This window comes from Homarus americanus, unplaced genomic scaffold (genome assembly GCF_018991925.1).
Source record: "Homarus americanus isolate GMGI-L3 unplaced genomic scaffold, GMGI_Hamer_2.0 scaffold5589, whole genome shotgun sequence".
In the NCBI taxonomy this organism is placed as follows: Eukaryota; Metazoa; Arthropoda; class Malacostraca; order Decapoda; family Nephropidae; genus Homarus; species Homarus americanus.
This window is the reverse complement of record NW_024736650.1, coordinates 530,312-550,188: the sequence shown is the minus strand read 5'-3', so window position 1 is coordinate 550,188 and position 19,877 is coordinate 530,312. Positions and strand designations below refer to the sequence as shown.

The 19,877-nt window shown below is 39.5% G+C and overlaps 1 protein-coding gene and 1 long non-coding RNA gene across 2 annotated transcripts in view; both read right to left on the bottom strand.

Annotated features, from left to right (window-relative positions):
• LOC121872260 (28S ribosomal protein S11, mitochondrial-like) overlaps positions 1–18,426 on the bottom strand; it is a 33,669-nt gene extending 15,243 nt beyond the window's left edge. The window contains exon 1 of the mRNA XM_042374927.1: positions 17,896–18,426. Coding sequence (XP_042230861.1) covers positions 17,896–18,146 — 251 coding nt within the window. The 5' untranslated portion in view covers positions 18,147–18,426. The remainder of the gene's footprint in view (positions 1–17,895) is intronic.
• LOC121872261 lies at positions 285–16,221 on the bottom strand. The gene is made up of 3 exons (XR_006090063.1): positions 11,321–16,221; positions 4,508–4,704; positions 285–322 (listed from the first exon to the last, which is right to left on the bottom strand). It is a non-coding gene; the product is annotated as an uncharacterized LOC121872261 (long non-coding RNA).
• Positions 18,427–19,877: the final 1,451 nt, after the last annotated feature.

Sequence of the window (19,877 nt, the reverse complement as noted above, 5' to 3'; positions counted from 1 at the left end):
CCATTTAAATGTCCGCCGTGACGCAAAGGAAAAGAGTATATGTCCGTGTTTTTTTACATATATTTTTTCACAATTAAATTTCTTTTTCATCTGGTGGTACATGGCATGTTTCCTCTGTCTGTGGGATAGTCGAGCAGACAAGCAGCACTACATGCAACGTGACTGGCCTGCAAGAAGTGGACTTACTCCAGGTTCTCACAATGTTGTTGCCCATGCTCTGGTGAATCCGCAGAACATTCTTCTTCCGCCACTGCACATCAAGCTCGGTCTGTTCAAAAACTTTGTAAAGGCACTGGACAAAAAAAGCCAGGCTTTCAATTTTCTGAAAGAAAAATTTCCAAAAGTCAGTGAGGCAAAGCTGAATGCAGGAATTTTTGATGGCCCTCAGATCAGAGAGCTTTTCAAAGATCCCAAGTTTGATTGCAGCATGGATGTAAATGAGAAGAAAGCCTGGCATGCCTTTAAGTCTATTGTCTCCAATTTTCTTGGCAACTACAGAAGTCCAGAGTATGAACGAGTTGTTGAGGACCTACTTCTGAGCTACAAAGTTCTTGGTGCACGCATGTCCATCAAGATGCACTTCCTCAGCTCCCACTTGGACTACTTTCCAGAGAACTGTGGTGATGTGAGTGAGGAACAAGGAGAACGCTTCCATCAAGATATCCGTGTAATGGAGGAGCGGTACCAGGGTCGCTGGGATATCAACATGCTCGCCGACTACTGTTGGTGTCTGAAACGGGACGCCCCAGACACCAACCACCAAAGAAATTCTCTGCGACAGCCATTTATGCATGTCTAACTGTAAAGGCATCTATGTAGTTGACATATTTTGGTCCTATGTGTTGTGGTTACATTTCTTATGATATATTTTGCATAAAAATTTTGACATCATATTTAAGAATTTCGATTTTTTCCTAATTCCCATAGCATAAAAATCTGACCTGATTGGGCAAAATGAATGGCATTTTTCGAATCAGCACGCAAAATACATAAAGAATCAGCTAAGAAACCCCGCACCTCATGAATTTTTTTTTTCAAATGCAGCCCAGTGTTATAGTCGTTTGAGGCAGCTGGAGTTATAAATATCGAAAGCAGTGGTAAGTGTTTTTATTTTTATGCAGTGACTAATAAGGGCTCATGATCATGTTATAATGAAAAGAAATATTGATAAGGAATGTTGGGTGCAACACAAAAGGTGGAAAAACTAATAAAACCTTGATAAATCGGACTTCAATATATTGGAATTCACTTTTTTTGGACTCTGAGATCCTCTGGTCACCAGAAATACTATATTAAAAATAAATAAAAATAAATAAAATAAAAGTTAAGAAATGGGGAAGATTAACCCCTACGCCCCAGGCTAGGGTGCCGCTGGCCGTACCCCTCACGCGAGGTAATTCGAGAAAAATCAACTTTCCAAAAATAATTGTTACCCATTTTACATGATAAAACAATAAAAATTAAGTAAGAAAAACTATATGTTGGCCTTCTAGAAACTTCCCCGGGGCCACAGTGGCGAGGGAGATACGGGGACAGTGTTGTTTTGACGGCTAGTTCTAATGGTCACTACGCACTTAGCGGCCATTTTCTGCTTGCCTTTTCTTTGTGTCTGGGATGCCCAGTAATGCATATATTTACTGATCATAATACTTATTTCCTATAAATAATTCATTTAGAATTTATTTTATTTGCATTATTTTTCCTAAAAAGTGCTTGGCGACACACGCAGGTTGCCGCCAGGTTGAGGGACGACTCCATGGCGACAGGCTAATGCATACTAACCGCACTGAGCCCACCCACAACCACCAAATAGTCATGCTGGAACCTGAAAACCCACGTTGGGCATTCAAACAATGGCGCGAAAAGGTGCACATTCCGGAACGTCAATCGGGGCGCCCTAGAAGAACGTTCCGAACACACCTCAATTACCTGAACACAAAGATAAAAGGATGCAAAAAATTGGTGGCACAATTTTATGACTTCATTCATGCCTTTAAGATGAAACTTCAGCTTTGGGAAAGGCACACCTCAGTTTCACTGTGATGCCCACAGAGAAAAGTACTGCAGCTAAGATTTTCCAAGTTAAGGAATGAGTTTCAAGAAAAATTTGGTGGCATAAACTACCCTGAGAAAGATTTTTCAATTTTTCAAAATCCTTTCTCTGTCAATGCTACAGAGATATCAGAACACCTACAGCTAGAAAAAACTGAGCTACAATGTGACTCGGTTTTGAAGGATAAGTTTTCCAGTGTTGATGTTGGCACATTTTATCAATATATGGGAACAAATTATTCCAGAATGAAGTGCTTTGCCTCAAAGACTATGTCCATATTTGGTAGTCAGGAGAGGATCCAGGAGGGGGCCCTGGGGCTTCAGACCCCCCTGTTTCATCAGAAAATTCAAATATTTTTTCTTTAATGCAACATTGTCCTTGGGCATTTTTGTATAGAAAAAAGTATTGGTAATTACTATTGACCTCAGAATATCTCCTAATAGCTATCAAGTGCCCATGGCTTCAAAATGCTCATGATATTGGGGAGCTTACATGCCCTCCCCCTAAACCCCAGCTGGGTAGGCTCGCTGTGCTCGCCATGGTCCACCGCCCACAACTTTTTGGACCCCCCTTTTGATATTCCTGGATCTACCCATGAAAGTACACATGTTTGTGAACAGCTCTTTTCTGTAATTTACAAGTCACAGCTTCCATCTCATCTCAATATGTACTGTACTGTACTCAAGGTTGTTCTTGCCCAGACATTTGCTCTAAGGTGCCAGGAAGCAGCAGTACATGTACTAGGTAATAAGGAGTTCCAATATAAGAACATAAGAATGGAGGAAACTGCAGCGGGCGTATTGGCCCATACTGGACAGTCCCGTTTACAACCCAACCCCTATCGTTCATATATCCGTTCCACCTATATTTGAAGCTATCCAGCACGTTCGAGTGAATAATGATGTTTGGTAACTTGTTCTACTCATCCACTACTCTTTCCAACCCAACCAGTATTTACCTGTCCCTTGTCTAAATCTAAATTTGTCTCATTTTAAACCATTGCTATGAGTTTGTTACTGGTTGGATAATTTAAGTACATTTGTTATGCAGTGAACCCTTGAAGATCTGGACTAAATGGGGGACCACCTGTCCAAATAAAACGATCGTCTGAATCTTCCGGCAAATGTACTAAATGTATAAAAACAATAAATAATGAAATAAAATACACAAAAAATACAGTACACATTATCCTGACCACTGGGGTTAGTTCGTTATACAGACATTTTCCTGTGAAAAAGCCATAATTTTGAGCAACATATTACTGTATGCACTTTGTACTCAAATGTACTACAGTAATACCCCGATTTACGCGGTCAATTGAACCCGCGGAGGCCCCTGTAAAACGGGAAACGTGTAAATGGAACAACAGAACATATGGGATTAATTGAAATTGAGACTGGGCCGACCCCCAAATTCCACTTTTTTAGACACAATACCTACGTTGTAGTAAAAATAACATCTTAATTTTATGATGGTATGCACACAATTAATAATTAAGAGAAATATCAATAATATTAGGTTTTTTAACACTTACATTAGTAGAAAAGATGGCTGGGCACACGGGGATGGAGGGTTGGTTCCGAGGCAGAGGGCAGATTATAATCTTTGGCCCTCACCTGTATCACTTGTATCAATTGTATCACTATCCACCACAGAGGCTTGCAGGGCCTCTTTGTCAAACCCCTCGAAGTCCATATCCTCACTATCACTGACTTGGGCCGGTTGTGGTGGGTGGCGGGTGAAGAACTCGGTAATGTTTTGATGACTGGGCGACCTTGTGCGCACCCTGCCCGCGCCGCTTCCCGCGTATATGAGTAGATGCACTGCGTAAAGTGGGAATTCCTGTTCTGGCGGGGTACCGCGTAAATGTAGAAATGCGTAAACGAGAACCGCGTAAAGCGGGGTATTACTGTACACTAAAAAACTATATATTCTTTTTATTTCTTGTGCAAACTATGTGATGTTTATACTCAAATTATTTGCTATCTTGCAAGGATTCCAGCAATGCTAGTTATATTCTACTAAATTTAGTCTGCGACATTTTAAAGACAAAAACTTTAAGCCTAAAACTACCTTCACCCTGGCTGGGAGGAGTGGGGAGGGCCGAGGAGGCAGGTGAGGTGTTGACAGTAAGTGAAGAAGTTACTAAGTGCGTAGTTAATCCAATAGAGGGAGTTTAAGTTTTTCGCTTACAAAATGTCACTGAAATGACTTGGCAGAATATAACTTACATAGCTGGAATTCTTGTAAGATACCGCTAGCTATTAATTTGAATATAAACATCCCATAGTTTGCACTAGACATAATTTTTTTAGTAATTATTTAGTACTGTACATTTGAGTACAGGTTTACCCTTAAGACAATTATTTCCTTTCCCTTTTTCACAATATGCATTTAGGATGGTGTGTGCATGTAAATGAGTAAAAATAAAGGAAGAAAGTTACGTATATCTACCTGAAAATAAGAGTTGAAAAACTTGTCCTTATCGCCTACGCCCCAGTTGAAGTTCCGGAACGATCATCTAGGGCGCCCCGGTTGACGTTCAGGAATGCCTGCCTTTTCGCAGCATTGTTTGAATGCCCAGTGCGGGCTATCAGGTTCCAGCATTACTATTTGCGTGTCACGTCACATGGTCGACCACAGGGAAGCTTCTGGAATGTCATTACTTACTTTTGTTTATTTAATTTTCATTGTTTGTACAATTTATCATGTTGTATCAAAGTAATATCGATAAAAGTATTGTTGTTGTATTGTAGTGTAGTATTACTGGAAAATAATGCTTCATATGATTATGTTATAAATGTATTTATTTGTAAAATTATTCCAATAATTATTTCTATGCATTACTTGCTCTACCAAACACAAAGACAGCCTGGCGACAGACTGCGTGTGTCGCCGAGCACTTTTTATGAAAAAAAAAAATGCATATAAAATAAATTTTAAATTAATTATTTATAGGAAATAAGTATTATGTTCAGAAAATATATGTATTACTGGCCATCCCAGACACAAAGGCAAGCAGCAAATGCCTGCTAAGTGCGTACATGACCACAAGCGCTCGCCATCAAAACAATGCTGTCCCCTTATCTCCTTCGCTCAGCACTGCCATTTTCTTGCCACTGTGGCCCCAGGAAAGTTTCTAGAGGGTCAATATATAGCTTTTCTTACTTCTTTTTTATTGTTTTATCGTTTAAAAAGGTTAAAAATTATTTTTGGAAAAGTATATTTTTCTCGATTTACACCGCATGGGGGTAATGGCCAGCAGCACCCTAGCCTGGGGCGTAGGGGTTAAATGTACTAAATGAAAGGACTAAATTTTTATCTCTTGTGCAAACTATGTGATGTTTATACTCAAATTATTCACTATCTTACAAGGATTCCAGCAATGCAATTATATTCTGCTAAATTTAGTCTGACATTTTATAAGATAAAACTTTAAGCCTAAAACTACCTTCACCCTGTTTGGGGAATGCTTCTTAGGGAAGCTTCTTAGCCCAGAACCCTTAATTTTTAGTCCGAATCTTCCGAGGGTTCACTGAACTGAATCACCTTTGTTTAACCATACACTTCAATCATACTGCCCCTCACTCTACATCTCTTGAGGGATTGTAAATTCAGATGCTTTAATCAGTCTCTATTCTAAAGGTTCCTAATGCCCGGGAAAAGTATTGTCACCCTCCTGTGTATACTTTCTGTAGTACGGGGACCAGAACTGAGCTGCATAATCCAAGCCAAGTTCTCACAAGCACAAGATATAGTTTTAGGGTAACTTCACTAGTCTTATAACTAACACTCCTTTGTATCGACCCTAGTACTTAGTTAACCTTGTTTCAAGCAAATACGCATTGTTGTCCTGGTTTAAGATTCCAACTTATCATTCCCCCTACATCTTTCTCCGTCGGTTTTCTCTATATCAATGTTGTTCATCTGATATCTGGTTTCTTTGTTTACATCTCCTAGGTTAAGCACTTTACATTTGACCACATTAATCATTTGCCATTTTTCAGACCATGAGAAAAATTTTTTTTGACGTTCGAGTAGTTTTGTTGAGTCCTCATCAGATTTAATTACATGCCCCATTTTAGTGTCATTAGCAAATTTACTTATGTTGCTGTCTATGCCTATATTTATGTTCATCTCCAATTCCATGTGCTTCCACTTTACATATTAGTCTTTCACGGGGGACCCTGTTGAAGGCTTCACGAGGTAATCCGCATCATAATAGTGACAGTTATCCATTGTGTTTCTCGAGGTGATTTGGATTGGAGTTTGAAATTATTGCTTTCAGCAATTTGCTTACAATTGATGTTAAATTAATTGGATGGTAGTTTAAGGATAGTGATATATATCTCCCTTCTTGGAAATCAGCTTCACATTCGGTATCCTCCAGGATTTTGTTACTACACCAGTTTTTATTGACATGTTAAAAAGTTTGCTAAAGGCATACTAAGTTCTTCCATACTATACATTCCTTTAATACTCTGGCAAATATCTCATCGAGACCTGGCGACTCTTTAGATTTTAGTGTATCTATCTGTTTACGAACATCGTTGCTAGTCACTACTATCTCGCTTAATCTATTTTCTTCACTCATGTTTAAATTTACGATTGTGAAAATTGATGAAAATACCTGTTCAGATTAACTGCTCATTTCTCCGCCGATATCAGTTAGTTCGCAGGTATCTGCCTCTAATGGTCAATCTTGTCTATGGTTTTAGTTTGATACATTTAAAAAATTTCCCTTTGGGTTTGACTTTGTCTCCCTTGCTACCTCAGTTCATTACAGTGGTCCCTCGGTTAACGAACACAATTCGTTCCAGAAGGTCGTTCGTTAACCAAAAATTTTGTTAACCGAAACCATTGTTTCAATGGGATTTTAGGTAATTGGTTCCAGCTCACCGAAAATTACATACAAACTAAAAATAAATGTGTGCATGTAGAAGGCTTTTGGTTGATGATGATGATGGGAATTAGAAGTGGGGGTGAAGGAGAAGGGAGAAGAGAAGGCAGTGGGGAGGAAGAGAAGTCACCCCGTGCTTCATGCCGCCATTTCACCCATAAAATTTTAAGTTCACTAGGTGTAATTCAAGATTATTTTCTTTAAATCAATACTGCACTGCATTATATATTGTCAATATGTAAAATAATTTTCAGAATGGCCAATAATTGTACTGTAAAAACGTAAAAATAGTTTTATGTTCAAGAGTGTCTCAAGCAAGGTGCTTCCTCCACCGAGCAGACACAAACTGACGACATTCTGGGTGAGTCAAGTGGCTGTTTGGCGCGCTAAAAACTAGTTCCCTGTACTTCAATTATGTTAAATAATTAATTGTTAAAATGACTAAAAATTTTAATATAAGACTTGGAAAATTATTGAATAGTACAACCTTCTTGATATTTACTCAAATGGTAACGAATTTAAGCCCTAAAACCGATTACCACATTGGTGGACTAATACTCCAGCTGGTGAGCAGGTGAAAACATGTTGATAAGATTTCGTTAAGGATTTCGTTAACCGAATTTTTGTTCGTTAATCGAGTTGAAGATTCTTATGGAAGGTAATTCGTTAACTGAGGCGTTCGTTAACCGAGGGATCACTATACAGGTTGTACCTCTCTAGTCCGGCATTCTGTGGTCCGGAAACTCCCGTGGTCCGGAACGATTTTAGTTTGTCCAATAGGTAGATAGGCAGTTTTTTTTTTTTTTTTTCTTTTTTTTATTTCTCTGAATTATTATTATTATTACAGGAGTATTAAATTTTTGCCCCTCAGGCCCCAATGTGGGTCAGTGACCTATGCCCGGGTGGGCTAATCCCCTTAAAAAAAAAACCAAAGCCGCGGGAAATTAAGGTTTGTTTACATCCGGCAGTTCGGCTGCTCTCTCTCTCTCTGCTTGTCTATACAGAGTACAACATTTAACCCTTCAATATATAGGAGCAGTAAATAAGTGTTGCTTTCATATTCTTATGTAGAGTAATGACGATATATTTTCACATGTGCGCACTTACATACGAGCAGTCTCACTTTTTTTTTACCATTAATGGTTAGCTACTTATATTGTTTCATTTATTAACATTAAATAACATTACAGGTACTTCAAGCAACCATATTCATTTTTTACATTAATTTTATTACAGCTAAACTCAGGGTCTTATTTTCTTCAGTTTTATATGTAGAACCAATCAGTCACTGGTTTCGTAAGCTTTAACATAAACAATGCCGGCAGCCGTCTCGTCTCCTCTAATATTCCACGTATTATTAATAAATTGTATTGTTAATTTTGCACACACGTACATTAATTCAATAAAAACAAATTCAGAAACATTAATTAAAATATATATGAACAGTAAATAAGTGTTGCTTTCATATTCTTATGTAAAGTAATGACGATATGTTTTCACGTGTGCGCATGCGCACTTACATATGCGATCTCTTTTTCTTTACCATTATCGTTAGCTACTTCTATTGTTCCATTTATTAACATTAAATAACATTACTTAAAACAACCATATTAATTTTACTACAGCTACAACCAAGGTCTTATTTTCTTCAGTTTTATATGTAGAACCAGTCAGTCATTGGTTTTGTAATCAACGAAAACACTGCTCTGTCATTTCCTCATGTGTTTTAATTTTCTACGTATTATTAATGAATTATTGCTCATTTTGCACATATAAACATTAATTCAATAAAAAAGACATTCAGTAATAAACAATAATGAATCTTTTGTACATAAGAGAAATGACGCTGTTTACATGATTATGCACGTTGGCGGGCCGTTCAAACCCGTCGAAATTCAAGTTTCCACAGTCAAAATTTTTATTTATTTATTTTTTTGTGTGTTCCAATAAAATACGTTAAGAATTAAAAACTCGCGGAATTTGAGAAGCTACTATACGACATTTAGCCCTTCAATATGTCTTCAAAGAGACCATGACGCAGAGAAACTGGTGCTAGTGCTTCCAGGCATAAGCACAAGTCACTATCTATCCAGGAAAAGGGTGAATTTCCATGGTCCGGCAATTTCCATGGTCCGGCACCGGTCAGGTCCCGAGGTTGCCGGACTAGAGAGGTACAACCTGTACTAAAATTAAAATATCTTACCTCAGATAGTTTTGCAGTCAAGAAATATTTACTTATACAGTACAGTTTTGAAATTCAGCTCTCCGAGAATTTTGCTGAATTCTTATTAACATTGAATTGAAAGTTTATTTAGCCAGAACACAGATAAAATAATAATAATAACAACACTAATAATAATAATAATAATGAACCATAAAGAAATACAAAATTGAAAAGGGATCAATAGTGAAAAAAGATATATGAATGTTGTGTTGTCAAAATAAGAGACAAAATTGAAACCCTCCAATTGTGTGTAAATGAGGCAGAAAGTCAGATCAGCAACCTGGGATTTGGTCACAATTTCGTGATGCCATATGGCAGCAGGGTCTACCATTAGACAACACATTATGCTTCCAACATCTTCCCAGGCGGTAGTACAGTATCTCCCTGTTTGATACAGTAGCTGCCGACTACCTACTACCCAACAGCAACAACTCTTTGGAAATGTAATATCACCGTTTAACATAAGACTTCATACTTATAAAAAGAAAATGACTGGTAACAACTGTAGCACCATCACATAATGGGAACACCACAATCGCTACAATGCCAACCCATGGTAATAATACGTTATATCCACAATGATATTAAATTACGACATTCGCTCAACGTTATTGAGAATTTACAGTTTGTATACGAAGACTATTTCTCTGTTTCCTTAATTAAATTCACCTCAGAAAAGGACGCTCTGCATCAGCATTGGACGTTAGAAGTGACAACACTTCCATTGCAAATGTCCAAAACATTTATGTTTTGCATCTGCCTCTTCATTTAAAATGCTAATAACATGTTTATAAAATTGCTGACTCTTTTGGGGTGTAAATATACCGCCAGCCTCCACAACTTATTGTTTAGTTTGAATCTTTTCTTTATTTCCCAACACACTACTACTAGAAATCTCTGCACCACATCTTCATCAGTGTTCATGCTTATCTTATAATGCTCTAGCCTTTGGAAGGTGGCATGTAATTGCGATCCCAAATATATCTGATTGACTGGTACATATAGGGAATCATCAGTTGGATCGATACCATGCATTTGGAGTTTGACACACTATGTAAATGGCAAAAGGAGTTTAGCAATAACCTTTGCAGTTGACGTAAGCTTTTATGGATTAAATGCAAAGTTGGGGCTTTACTTTGGAAAATCAAGTTTATGGTGTTGAGTTGCAACAATATGTAATTCAAAATTCAAGTAGCAGAACACAAGTCTCACCTCAATTACCCTGCTATGAAAATACAGTTTAAGGGGGTTGCCACTGTTCGAGCATTCTTGCAACAGCTTCATGAAGTGACAACCACCTCGTGGCACAGGCATGAAATATTTGTGTGGTTTGAGTTGACAAAACCCAGGAATTCCTAAACTCACATTTCCTTTTGGCACTATGGGAATGGTAAATATACACGTTTCTCAACACGTGGCACGAGTACGTGGCAAAGTCTTTGCTGCTTCGCTGGCGCAGAAATGCATACTATGTGCAACATGTTTAAATATGGTAATGCCAAGCATTTGAACTTTCATTCTGCTAGTTACGTTGTTATATTTGCCCATAATGTTTGATGCCCCATCTGGAGCAGACCCAATGAAGTTGTTCAATGGTATATCATGTGTAGTGAGGCACTGAAACAGCATGTTATATATTTTTACCAGTCAAACCCTGATTACCGTCAAATACGTCAATCAAATCCAGCATCGCGATTTTGTAATTATCACTCCGGATTAAAATACTTCACTATCACTGCACGTGATTTCACTACCACTGCACGTGATTTACTTACTGAACAGTCGGTACTTTCGTCAATAATTACACTAAATTTATTTGTAGTTTCCTAACCAAGTTTTGAGTTGCACATTCCCCTAAGGCTTGCACGATGACCATGTCTGGTCCGTTTCCTTGCCGTTTGAGCGGCTGTCTTGGAATCGGGAACATTCGCGTATTAAGGTCAACAAGGTGGTCACATAAGCTAAAAGGAATACTGTATTACAATTATTAGGCTATACTTGCAATTGAAAATTGCGAGATCATATGTTGCCTACCGAGTAAGGTTTCTGCCACCCTTACTTGGGACAGATTAACAAGACCACTTACTGGGCAGTGCCATTACATTTTGGGATAAAATACAAGAGGAAACAAACATTAAATCACCTGAATGGCATCATGTTCTGCCAAAAATGCTGCGAATAGGACAGTTGTGTATGCCACGGCGCTCAGTATAGCCCCAGCAGGGTAAAGACGTATCAGGTTGATCAAAGGCACCGCCGCCAGGCTGACCACAATGAGCAAACATGCCAACCGGAGCAGAGATGCTAGCTTTGAGGAGTTCTTCCATACCCGCATGCTGTCTTGAGGTGGGAGGATGTCTTCTGAAGGACTCATATCAACAACGGTGGTGGCATGTGCAGTTCCTAGCAGACCGCTTCTGGAAACGCTGGGTGAGGAAGTACCTTCCACTACTCTGCAAAAGACAGAGGTACATAGAACCAACCCGTAATCTCCAGAAAGGAGACCTTGTCCTCGTCACCGGAGAAGATCTTCCTCGCAACACATGGCCATTGGGCAGGGTCACGGCAGCAGTCCCGGGAACCAATGCTCTAGTGCGCCAGGTGTGTGTGCGAACCGTATCTGGGGAGTTCAGTAGGCCAGTGACCCATGTATGCCTTATTGAACACGCCACACCGTAAATCTTGGGCGATTGCCCAACGCCGGGAGTGTTATCGCCACTGGCTTCAACTATAGAGCTGGCATTAAATCTTTCAACCTGTGACCTCGCCAGGTGTATAAGTGTTTTCAGACAAGTCCTGGTTCTGCCGAGTGGACTGTCTTCGGCGGGTGGCGGTGCTGCCCGCCCCACCATGAGGGAGGTCGCCTTCTCTAGTGATGCTGTGAAGACCAGCCCTCTGCTCACACTGGTGAACACCGACTCACAATCCTGTCCGAGAATTTGTGCTGGGACAATTTATGCAGTACCGTTGTCTCTTGGAACACCATACTGATCTGCATTGACCTGCACTTGTAAGTACAGACTAAGTGATGACATACCCCTCAGTACTTAAATATTGTTGACAAATTATTCCTACTCGTTTCTGCCTTATCTGGAGTAATAAGACAAAGTGGAATGAAGCGTAGCTAAGATTAATAGAGTTATGAACTTTGTGTTATGTTGCTGTTTAATAAATTGTAATTAAGTTAAAATTGTGTGAGACTAACTAATTATGTGTCAGATGGATCACCCAGGGGTAGAAATTCACATACGCCCGGTCGCTCGAGAAAAAAAAATAACATAAGGGCGACAAGATTTTACTCTTTGGCTGGTCTGAGATCACCCGATGGGCGAGTGGGCCAATGACAGTGGTAAGACACACTCAATGTGTATAAGAGCTTCATATAGAGAATACACTATTAATGTTAGTTATCTTAATTGTATCACCGGTATTGCAAGCAGAAGGGATACCCATTTTCTGTATATAACACTTTATATGAAAATGAAAATAAAATATATACATATACTGATCATTTGGCACTCTGTGAACTAGACAAATCCAAGGGCCTTGATGTAGGTAATACATACATAAATGAGAAGAGTGCCCCATTGTTTATTCATGCCATTGCTGATGAGCAACGGCTTCAAATTAAACAAGAGTACAACTGTGTCAAGTTTTTGTCTTTAATCTACGATGGAATTACTGATAGATCTGTTACTGAAGTGGAGATCCTCTAAACTCGCTCGGCCTATAAAGGAAATATACAGGTAAACTTTGTTACTGTAAAAAATATTGAGAGAGGTGATGCTGCATCTATCAAGAAATGTGTTTGCTCTACAATGAGCGAAACTTGGAAGCAGAAGCGAGTTGGCATTGGTACAGATGGGGCCAGCATTATGATTGGGTGCAGAAATGGTTTAGTAGTTCGACTGAGAAGAGATCTAGAGAAACCAGAGTTGGAAGGCATCCATTGCACTGCACATAAAATTGAACTCACTTACAAGGATGCAGAAAAAAAATGTTCCACTAGCCAAAAAGGTTGACTTACTGCTGCTAGGCATATACCTGTTCTACGAAAAGAGTTCTCTCAACAGGAGCATGTTGAAGTGTGTTCATAAGATATGTCAGGTACCAGCACGTGTGGGTGGTACACGGTGGCTCCCGCATATGCTGCAGGCATTGGAGCATCTACTGAAGAGTTACAAGGCTATTGTACTCCACATGCAGCAGATACAGAACCCTGATGATCCCGCAAACCACAAGGATTCATACAGAAAAGCTAAGAACTACCTGCTCCTTCTAACTTGTGCTGACATAGTCCAGTACCTCCACCTCCTACTTGATATGGTCCGGTGCCTCTTAGAGCTGTTCCAGCATGGTCAAACCAATATTTCTGCTATCGTGAATGAAATTCAGCCTGCAGTTGATGTACTTAAATATTTGACTTGGCCAGGACCCAGCCCGAGAAGGATTATGGAAGGTGACACGACCATGTTCCAAGGAGAGAAGCTGAGTGGTAGAAGCAACACTTTCAAGACTGCAAGGTGTGATATGCTGACATCACTGATTTCAAGTCTAAACATAAGATTTATTGACATGGCCAGTACGATTCTCCAGAACACATGGATTCTGAATTTCAAATTGTGGCCTGCAGAGCACAGTGGGAATGAAGATTTCGGGGATAACGCTATGCAAGCATTAGCCAAGGCTATTGAGAAAACACTGATGGAGGCAGAGGTGAATCCTACTTTGGTAGAGGATGAATGGACTGTGCTCAAAGTTAAATTTACAAGAGTAAGACATCACTTGTTTCAAGACTGTCTTGGCAACAAATCAACCAATCACACGGAGAAAGGTGTGCCTCATTTCTCCATCTGGTTGACCTACTGCTTTCCATTTCAGCTAGTTCGGCTGATGCTGAACGAGGTTTTTGCTAGGTCAAACTCATTAAGACGGACTGGCGCAGTCGTCTCACTGATAACCACCTGACGAACCTCATGGTGGTTCAGTTGCAAACAGAGTGTTGGCAATTTAAATCCGGACAAAGCCATTGCCAGTTTGCCAGCAACTGGGGCCCGCCGTGTGGATGGCTACGCACACACTGCTGGCTGCAGCACAGTGGAAGATCTGGACGACAACAATGAGTTGAACGAGGAGCATGTACAGGAAATGCTTGTTCAAATGCAATGAAAAATCTGTGCTTCATGCAGTTAATGTAGTTAATATGTGATAATTCCGGCGTTGGTTTATGATTTAACATAGTTTCTACTAGTAAATAAATGTCACATAGTAAATAGAACTTTGTATAAACCCGGTAAGTGCCAATGTTTAATGTTTATTGACAAATTGTTTAAGGGCTAGTAAAAATTTATAAGGACTAGTAATTTTTCAAATCTACTAGTCCTGCTGGCGACTTTGAAAAAATGGTGAATTTCTACCCGTCACCATGTAATATTATGAACCCCTTCTCCTCTGTATGTTTTGACCACATCAATAAATACTGAATTCGTCAAAAGGTGTTTTTGAATCATTCCCTTCGACTTGCCCATCACCTGAACGTCCTTAACCAAGGCGTTTACAGTTAGGTTAACTTAACTTGAACCTTTAAATAAGCACTTTATAACACATTTGTCATAACTACAACAGCATCCACTATAAAACAGTGAAATTGCAGCATTTTAAAATTTGTTTTCTATGAAAAATCAAGGCTATGAAGTCAATAATAATTACCAATTACCTAATGATAGTTACTAAGATGGGCTTCTTTCTGACCAACCTAACCTAACGTCCCTGCCCATGTGGAAGGAAGCACCATATACCCAATTCTGCACATGCGCAATTCTCTGCCATACCATTAACCACAGTCTGTTAATATGGTTACCATTCCTGCATCCAGTATGCTATTGATAAGGCACAAGATATAGGTATGACAGCCATATGTGAAATGTCAATGTCTATTGATACGGCAACCTAATGATGGTTACTCAGATGGCCTTCTTTCTCACTTAACCTAACCTAATCATTAACAACACAATCCATCAATACTGCTGCCATAACTATAAGCAGTGTGATATTTGGCATACAGCTGTCATACCTATATCCACTACATATTGATAAAGCTTTTATATACAGTACTTAAGGTTAATATTTAAAACTTACTTTCTCACATACAGTATTTCACCTCGCAGATGCTTGATAATTTTGCAGGTATTGTTATCGGTTTGGTCATCCAACGATTTTCTAGGATTTTAAGTTTTGGAATCAGTAGTTTAGACAATTCTAAGACGCGTTTCTTCCATGGCATTTCTTCCGTCTATGATTACTTTAAGAGATAACCGCAATAAATTGTTGGAAAATCGTGGTATTTTTAATAAGATCTTTTTGATGTTATTATTGTCTGAGACAGCTCCTGTGTGTTTGTTTGTTGGTTACTATGCTGCATTCCACATGCGCTAGAGTCTGACACATGCACAGTTGTTCTTTGTGAGAATCTGTTACATGCGCAGTTGTTCTTTGGTTGTTGATTGGTGGGTATGATTTTGAACCAATCAATCACAATTTGTTATAGGTCCCCACCGCTACCCACTTGAATTTGAATTTAGTTTCAAGATGTCTTCATTATGCAATGACTGATATTAATTATTTCCAAGCCATTGCCAAATTTCATGAAGAATATTATGGTAAGGACAAAGAAGTATGAAATTTCTCCACGAACACAGTGTTTTGCCAAGTGAGGTTACTTGCGCAAAGTGTAACCAGCCATCCAGCTATAAAGCTGACAAACACCTTTGGTACTGTAGAAGGAAAATTGCTATTCGGAAGTATAAGAGGAAGTATAATTATCCAGGAATATTTATCTGCGGTGCACATCTGTGTAGTATCTTGGGTTATTTAATGGGAGAATGAAGAGTCACATGGTCTGTCTGGCTGGCTGTTTATTCTCTGTTCTTGGTTACGACGTGCCTAACACATTCGTAAGAAGTAACATAATATATAATATATACATTCAATAAAGGCAGCATATAAACATACATATATATAACAATCTGGAGCCATGGAAACTTATTTCATTCATCAATCATAGGCTCCAGAAGGTATAGGACCATCATACCTTTATCAAGCACCTGCACCTGTCTGCCAATACAAGTGTCGACTGGTGCAGCTTCTGCTCAGAAGTGATGGAATACTGGTTTGACCATCAAGAGCCAGTAGGAGGCCCTGGTGTCGTCATGGAAAAAGACAAGTTGTAATTTGGGTATTCGGCGGCATTGAGAGAATCTCCAAGAGGTTTTTCATCATCCCTCTCATAGAACCTTTTGGCTGCAAATGCGACGATGCCATGCTGATTCCTCTAATTAGCAATTATACTGTATATGACCATGGTCAACTGTTATGAGCAACAAGTGGGCAGCATACAACAGCCCGAAGGATCACCACAGTTTCCTTCAGCAGAAAAGAAACGGAAGAGGAGCAACTTTTCAGTTAGTGACTACAAAGGATCATTTCTAGAACAGAGTAATTTTGATCCCTGGAAATTGATCCTTTTTATTATTCATTGGCTTAGCAAACACTGGGATCACAACACAATTTTTGAGCTTTAGGTTGGAAATCAAAATCAAATTAGGGGGCCAGGGATTGCTGTGGAAATTGACAAGACTTATTTGTAAAAGAAAATATGACACTGGTATAATTTTAAGCCAGATATGGCTTTTTGATGGTGTTCAATGCAACATAAGAGAATAGTTCGTTGTGCCCCTAGTCAGTCAAAAAAGCGACTTGGATACGTTGTTTCCCCTGACTTTTAAATATATTCGAAGAGGTTCAGTGATTTATAGTGATTCTTGGCGAGCAAATCATACTCTTAAAGACCATGGCTACAATCATTTTATGAATAACCATTCTGAATATTTTGTGGATCCTGAAAATTATGATATTCATACACAGAACATTGAAAGAGTGTGGCTAGATTTGAAGTTATATTAAACAGCCTTGAATTCGTGCTCAGTATTTAGAACAATATCTAGCACGTTATCTTTTTATTACAAACAATAAAAACAACTTGTTACACAGGTTCTGCATTTAAGCAGCCCGCCTATACCCTCCTCAAAATGACCGACTACCATGGGCACCACATCAAATAGATTCAAACAGTAACGACCCTGATGAACCTGATACTTCTTCAGATTAAGGTAATATGTGGGGGCATGAATAAAGGGGGATTAGGTTAGGTTTGTTTTGGTTTTGCTGGTCGGTTGGTATTTTATTTGGTATTATTTTACTTCAAGACATGGAATGCCCCAAAGTATTTAAGTACCGAGACATTTAGGTTAGTTTAAGCTAGGCCTACTGAGGATCCGGGGGCAGAGACCCTGGCTAGGGGTTAGGTTTGGTTAGATGATTTGTTTTCTCCCCCACTTAAAAACCACGATTTCCCAGGCTCTCCCTCTATTATTGAGGGGGGGGGGGGTAAAACTAGGGATTTCCGGAGAATATGAATATCCAATTCGTTCAACAGTTATTCCCAAGACGCAGTACAATGTCGTATTTTTTAATGACAATCCGGGAAAGCTAACCCGTTAGCTATTCCGTGCTTCTTAAAACGCCTATAGTTCTTGCGTTCTTCGCCGGTAAAGGACGATTAGCCAGTCAGAGCGCACTCATGGTAAAATAGCGTTAGTGGGAACTTAACCGGACACGGCCAATTATCTTCTGCCTTTAGCAAACTTATTTTATACTTACTGCTTTAAATGATGGTATAAAACTTCACCTTCCGTTCCTTCGTCCTTCTGGGGCATTGAAGCTAGCATTTCCTTACGATCTTGAGATTTAAGCTTCATTACGTCAAGATGAAGATGCCTCCCCGAGGTTAAAGTTGGAATATTCACCCACATATCCCGGTGAGAGTAATTTACCTTCACTTCAAGCGTTTTAAGCCTCCTGGCGTCTGCTCCTACCACCTGGATGGTTCTTGCCGCTATTTTCCGTAACATTATTGGTTTATTCACTAATAAGGAGATGAATTATACCATATTATTCAGGATTTCTTCTTTGAAACGGGATCTTACTTCGGCGTTTCTAGCTGTTGCAATTTTTCACTCTAGTTGAAGTAACACTTGGAACAAGGAAGGTACAGTAAGGAAGCTTGACTTCTCCTACAGATGCGTGCCGCCAAAAAATAGCATCAAATCACTAACTGGGCACTTATAGTTGAGTCGGTCAACGATAGATAGCACGACTGTCCCGTAAGTGTCGTCTGCAACAGACTGTGTTTTGGTATATGACGTCATCTGGCTGGACATTCAAGATTCGTTCAGTGTGACAATAAAAGGTTCAAGAAATGGCTCCACTTGGTTGTCATGGTTGTGTTGTTTGCAAGAAGGACAAAAAAAGCCACAGACATTTAAAATTCCATCGCTTTCCTAAGACTGGTGAAATTTAATATATGTCATTAAGATAATGGAGTTAACCAAGTTATTTCGGAAATCAAGAACCAAGCGGACTGTGAAGAGCTGCAGAATGATCTCTGTGAGCTCCAAGAATGGTCGAAGAAATGGCTGCTCAGATTCAATGTCACGAAGTGTAAGAGGGTGCACCTGGGGCGTACCAACGGTAAGGAGGCGTATCTTATGTCCCAACGGAGTGAAGAAACTACACTATTTGAGATTGAATGTGAGAAGGACGTAGGTGTGTATGTTGACAATGAGCTGAAATTCTCGGGCCATTGCGCGAAAAAGGTAAATCAGGCAAATAAATTATTGGGTCTTATAAGAAGTTCGTTCAGACATCTAGACCGTCGCTCGTAACGATCTTCAAGAGTGAAGCGCTTCCGCATCTGGTATACTGTCACCTTGTCTGGTCCCCGAGATATGCTAGGGACTGTCAGTTGGTTGAAAATGTTCGAAGAAGGGCCACCAGACTGGTGCCTGCACTTCGGCACCTCAACTACCCTGAGAGATTGAAGCGCCTGAACTTTCCTAGCTTTACTACAGACGGGCAAGGGGCGATCTAATTGAGGTGTATAAGCATCTCAAAGGGGTCACAGCTCAAGATTGAAGAAGCCGCAAGTCCAGAAAACTGTGAGGGCAAACTGAGTGACAGTTGTGAACTCTTGGAGCAATCTACCAGAAAGTGCTGTGACTGCACCAAAAGTGAGCTCTTTCAAGACCAGACTTTACCAACACGAGCAGGTTCAGGTACATTCAGGAGCCGGTGCATGCCCAGTACTTGCCAACAGTGCATAACAGAGACGTGGCCGATCGCCCAAGCGGCTAACGAGCCGATTCGTGGTGAAAAGGATAAAAGTCAAGTAAAAGTAAATGTAGTTACTAGTTTAACTTACCATGGCTTCGGCCCCCATGTCTGCTATGAGGTGTGTTTACATTAATGTTTAAAAGAAGCATCGGCCTCAGCTTGAGGAAGATTATGAAACTTGACCTTCTGTTTTAATAATAATAGGAAATTTCTCCAGAATACTGGCGTGTTGAACGGAAATAGTCGGAGGAAAAAAGTCAGAAAAATTTGACAATTTTGGCTAGGAAAAAGTTACAGCAAAAAGATCACATTTTACTTAAATATCATTAACAGTTAAAGTAAAGGAAAAGTAATCAGAGACGTGACCGATCGCCCAAGCGGCTGACGAGCCGATCAGTGTTAAAGAGGATAAAAGTAAAAAGAAATAAAACAAAATATGGTGAAGATGTAGATAAAGAACATAAGAAAAT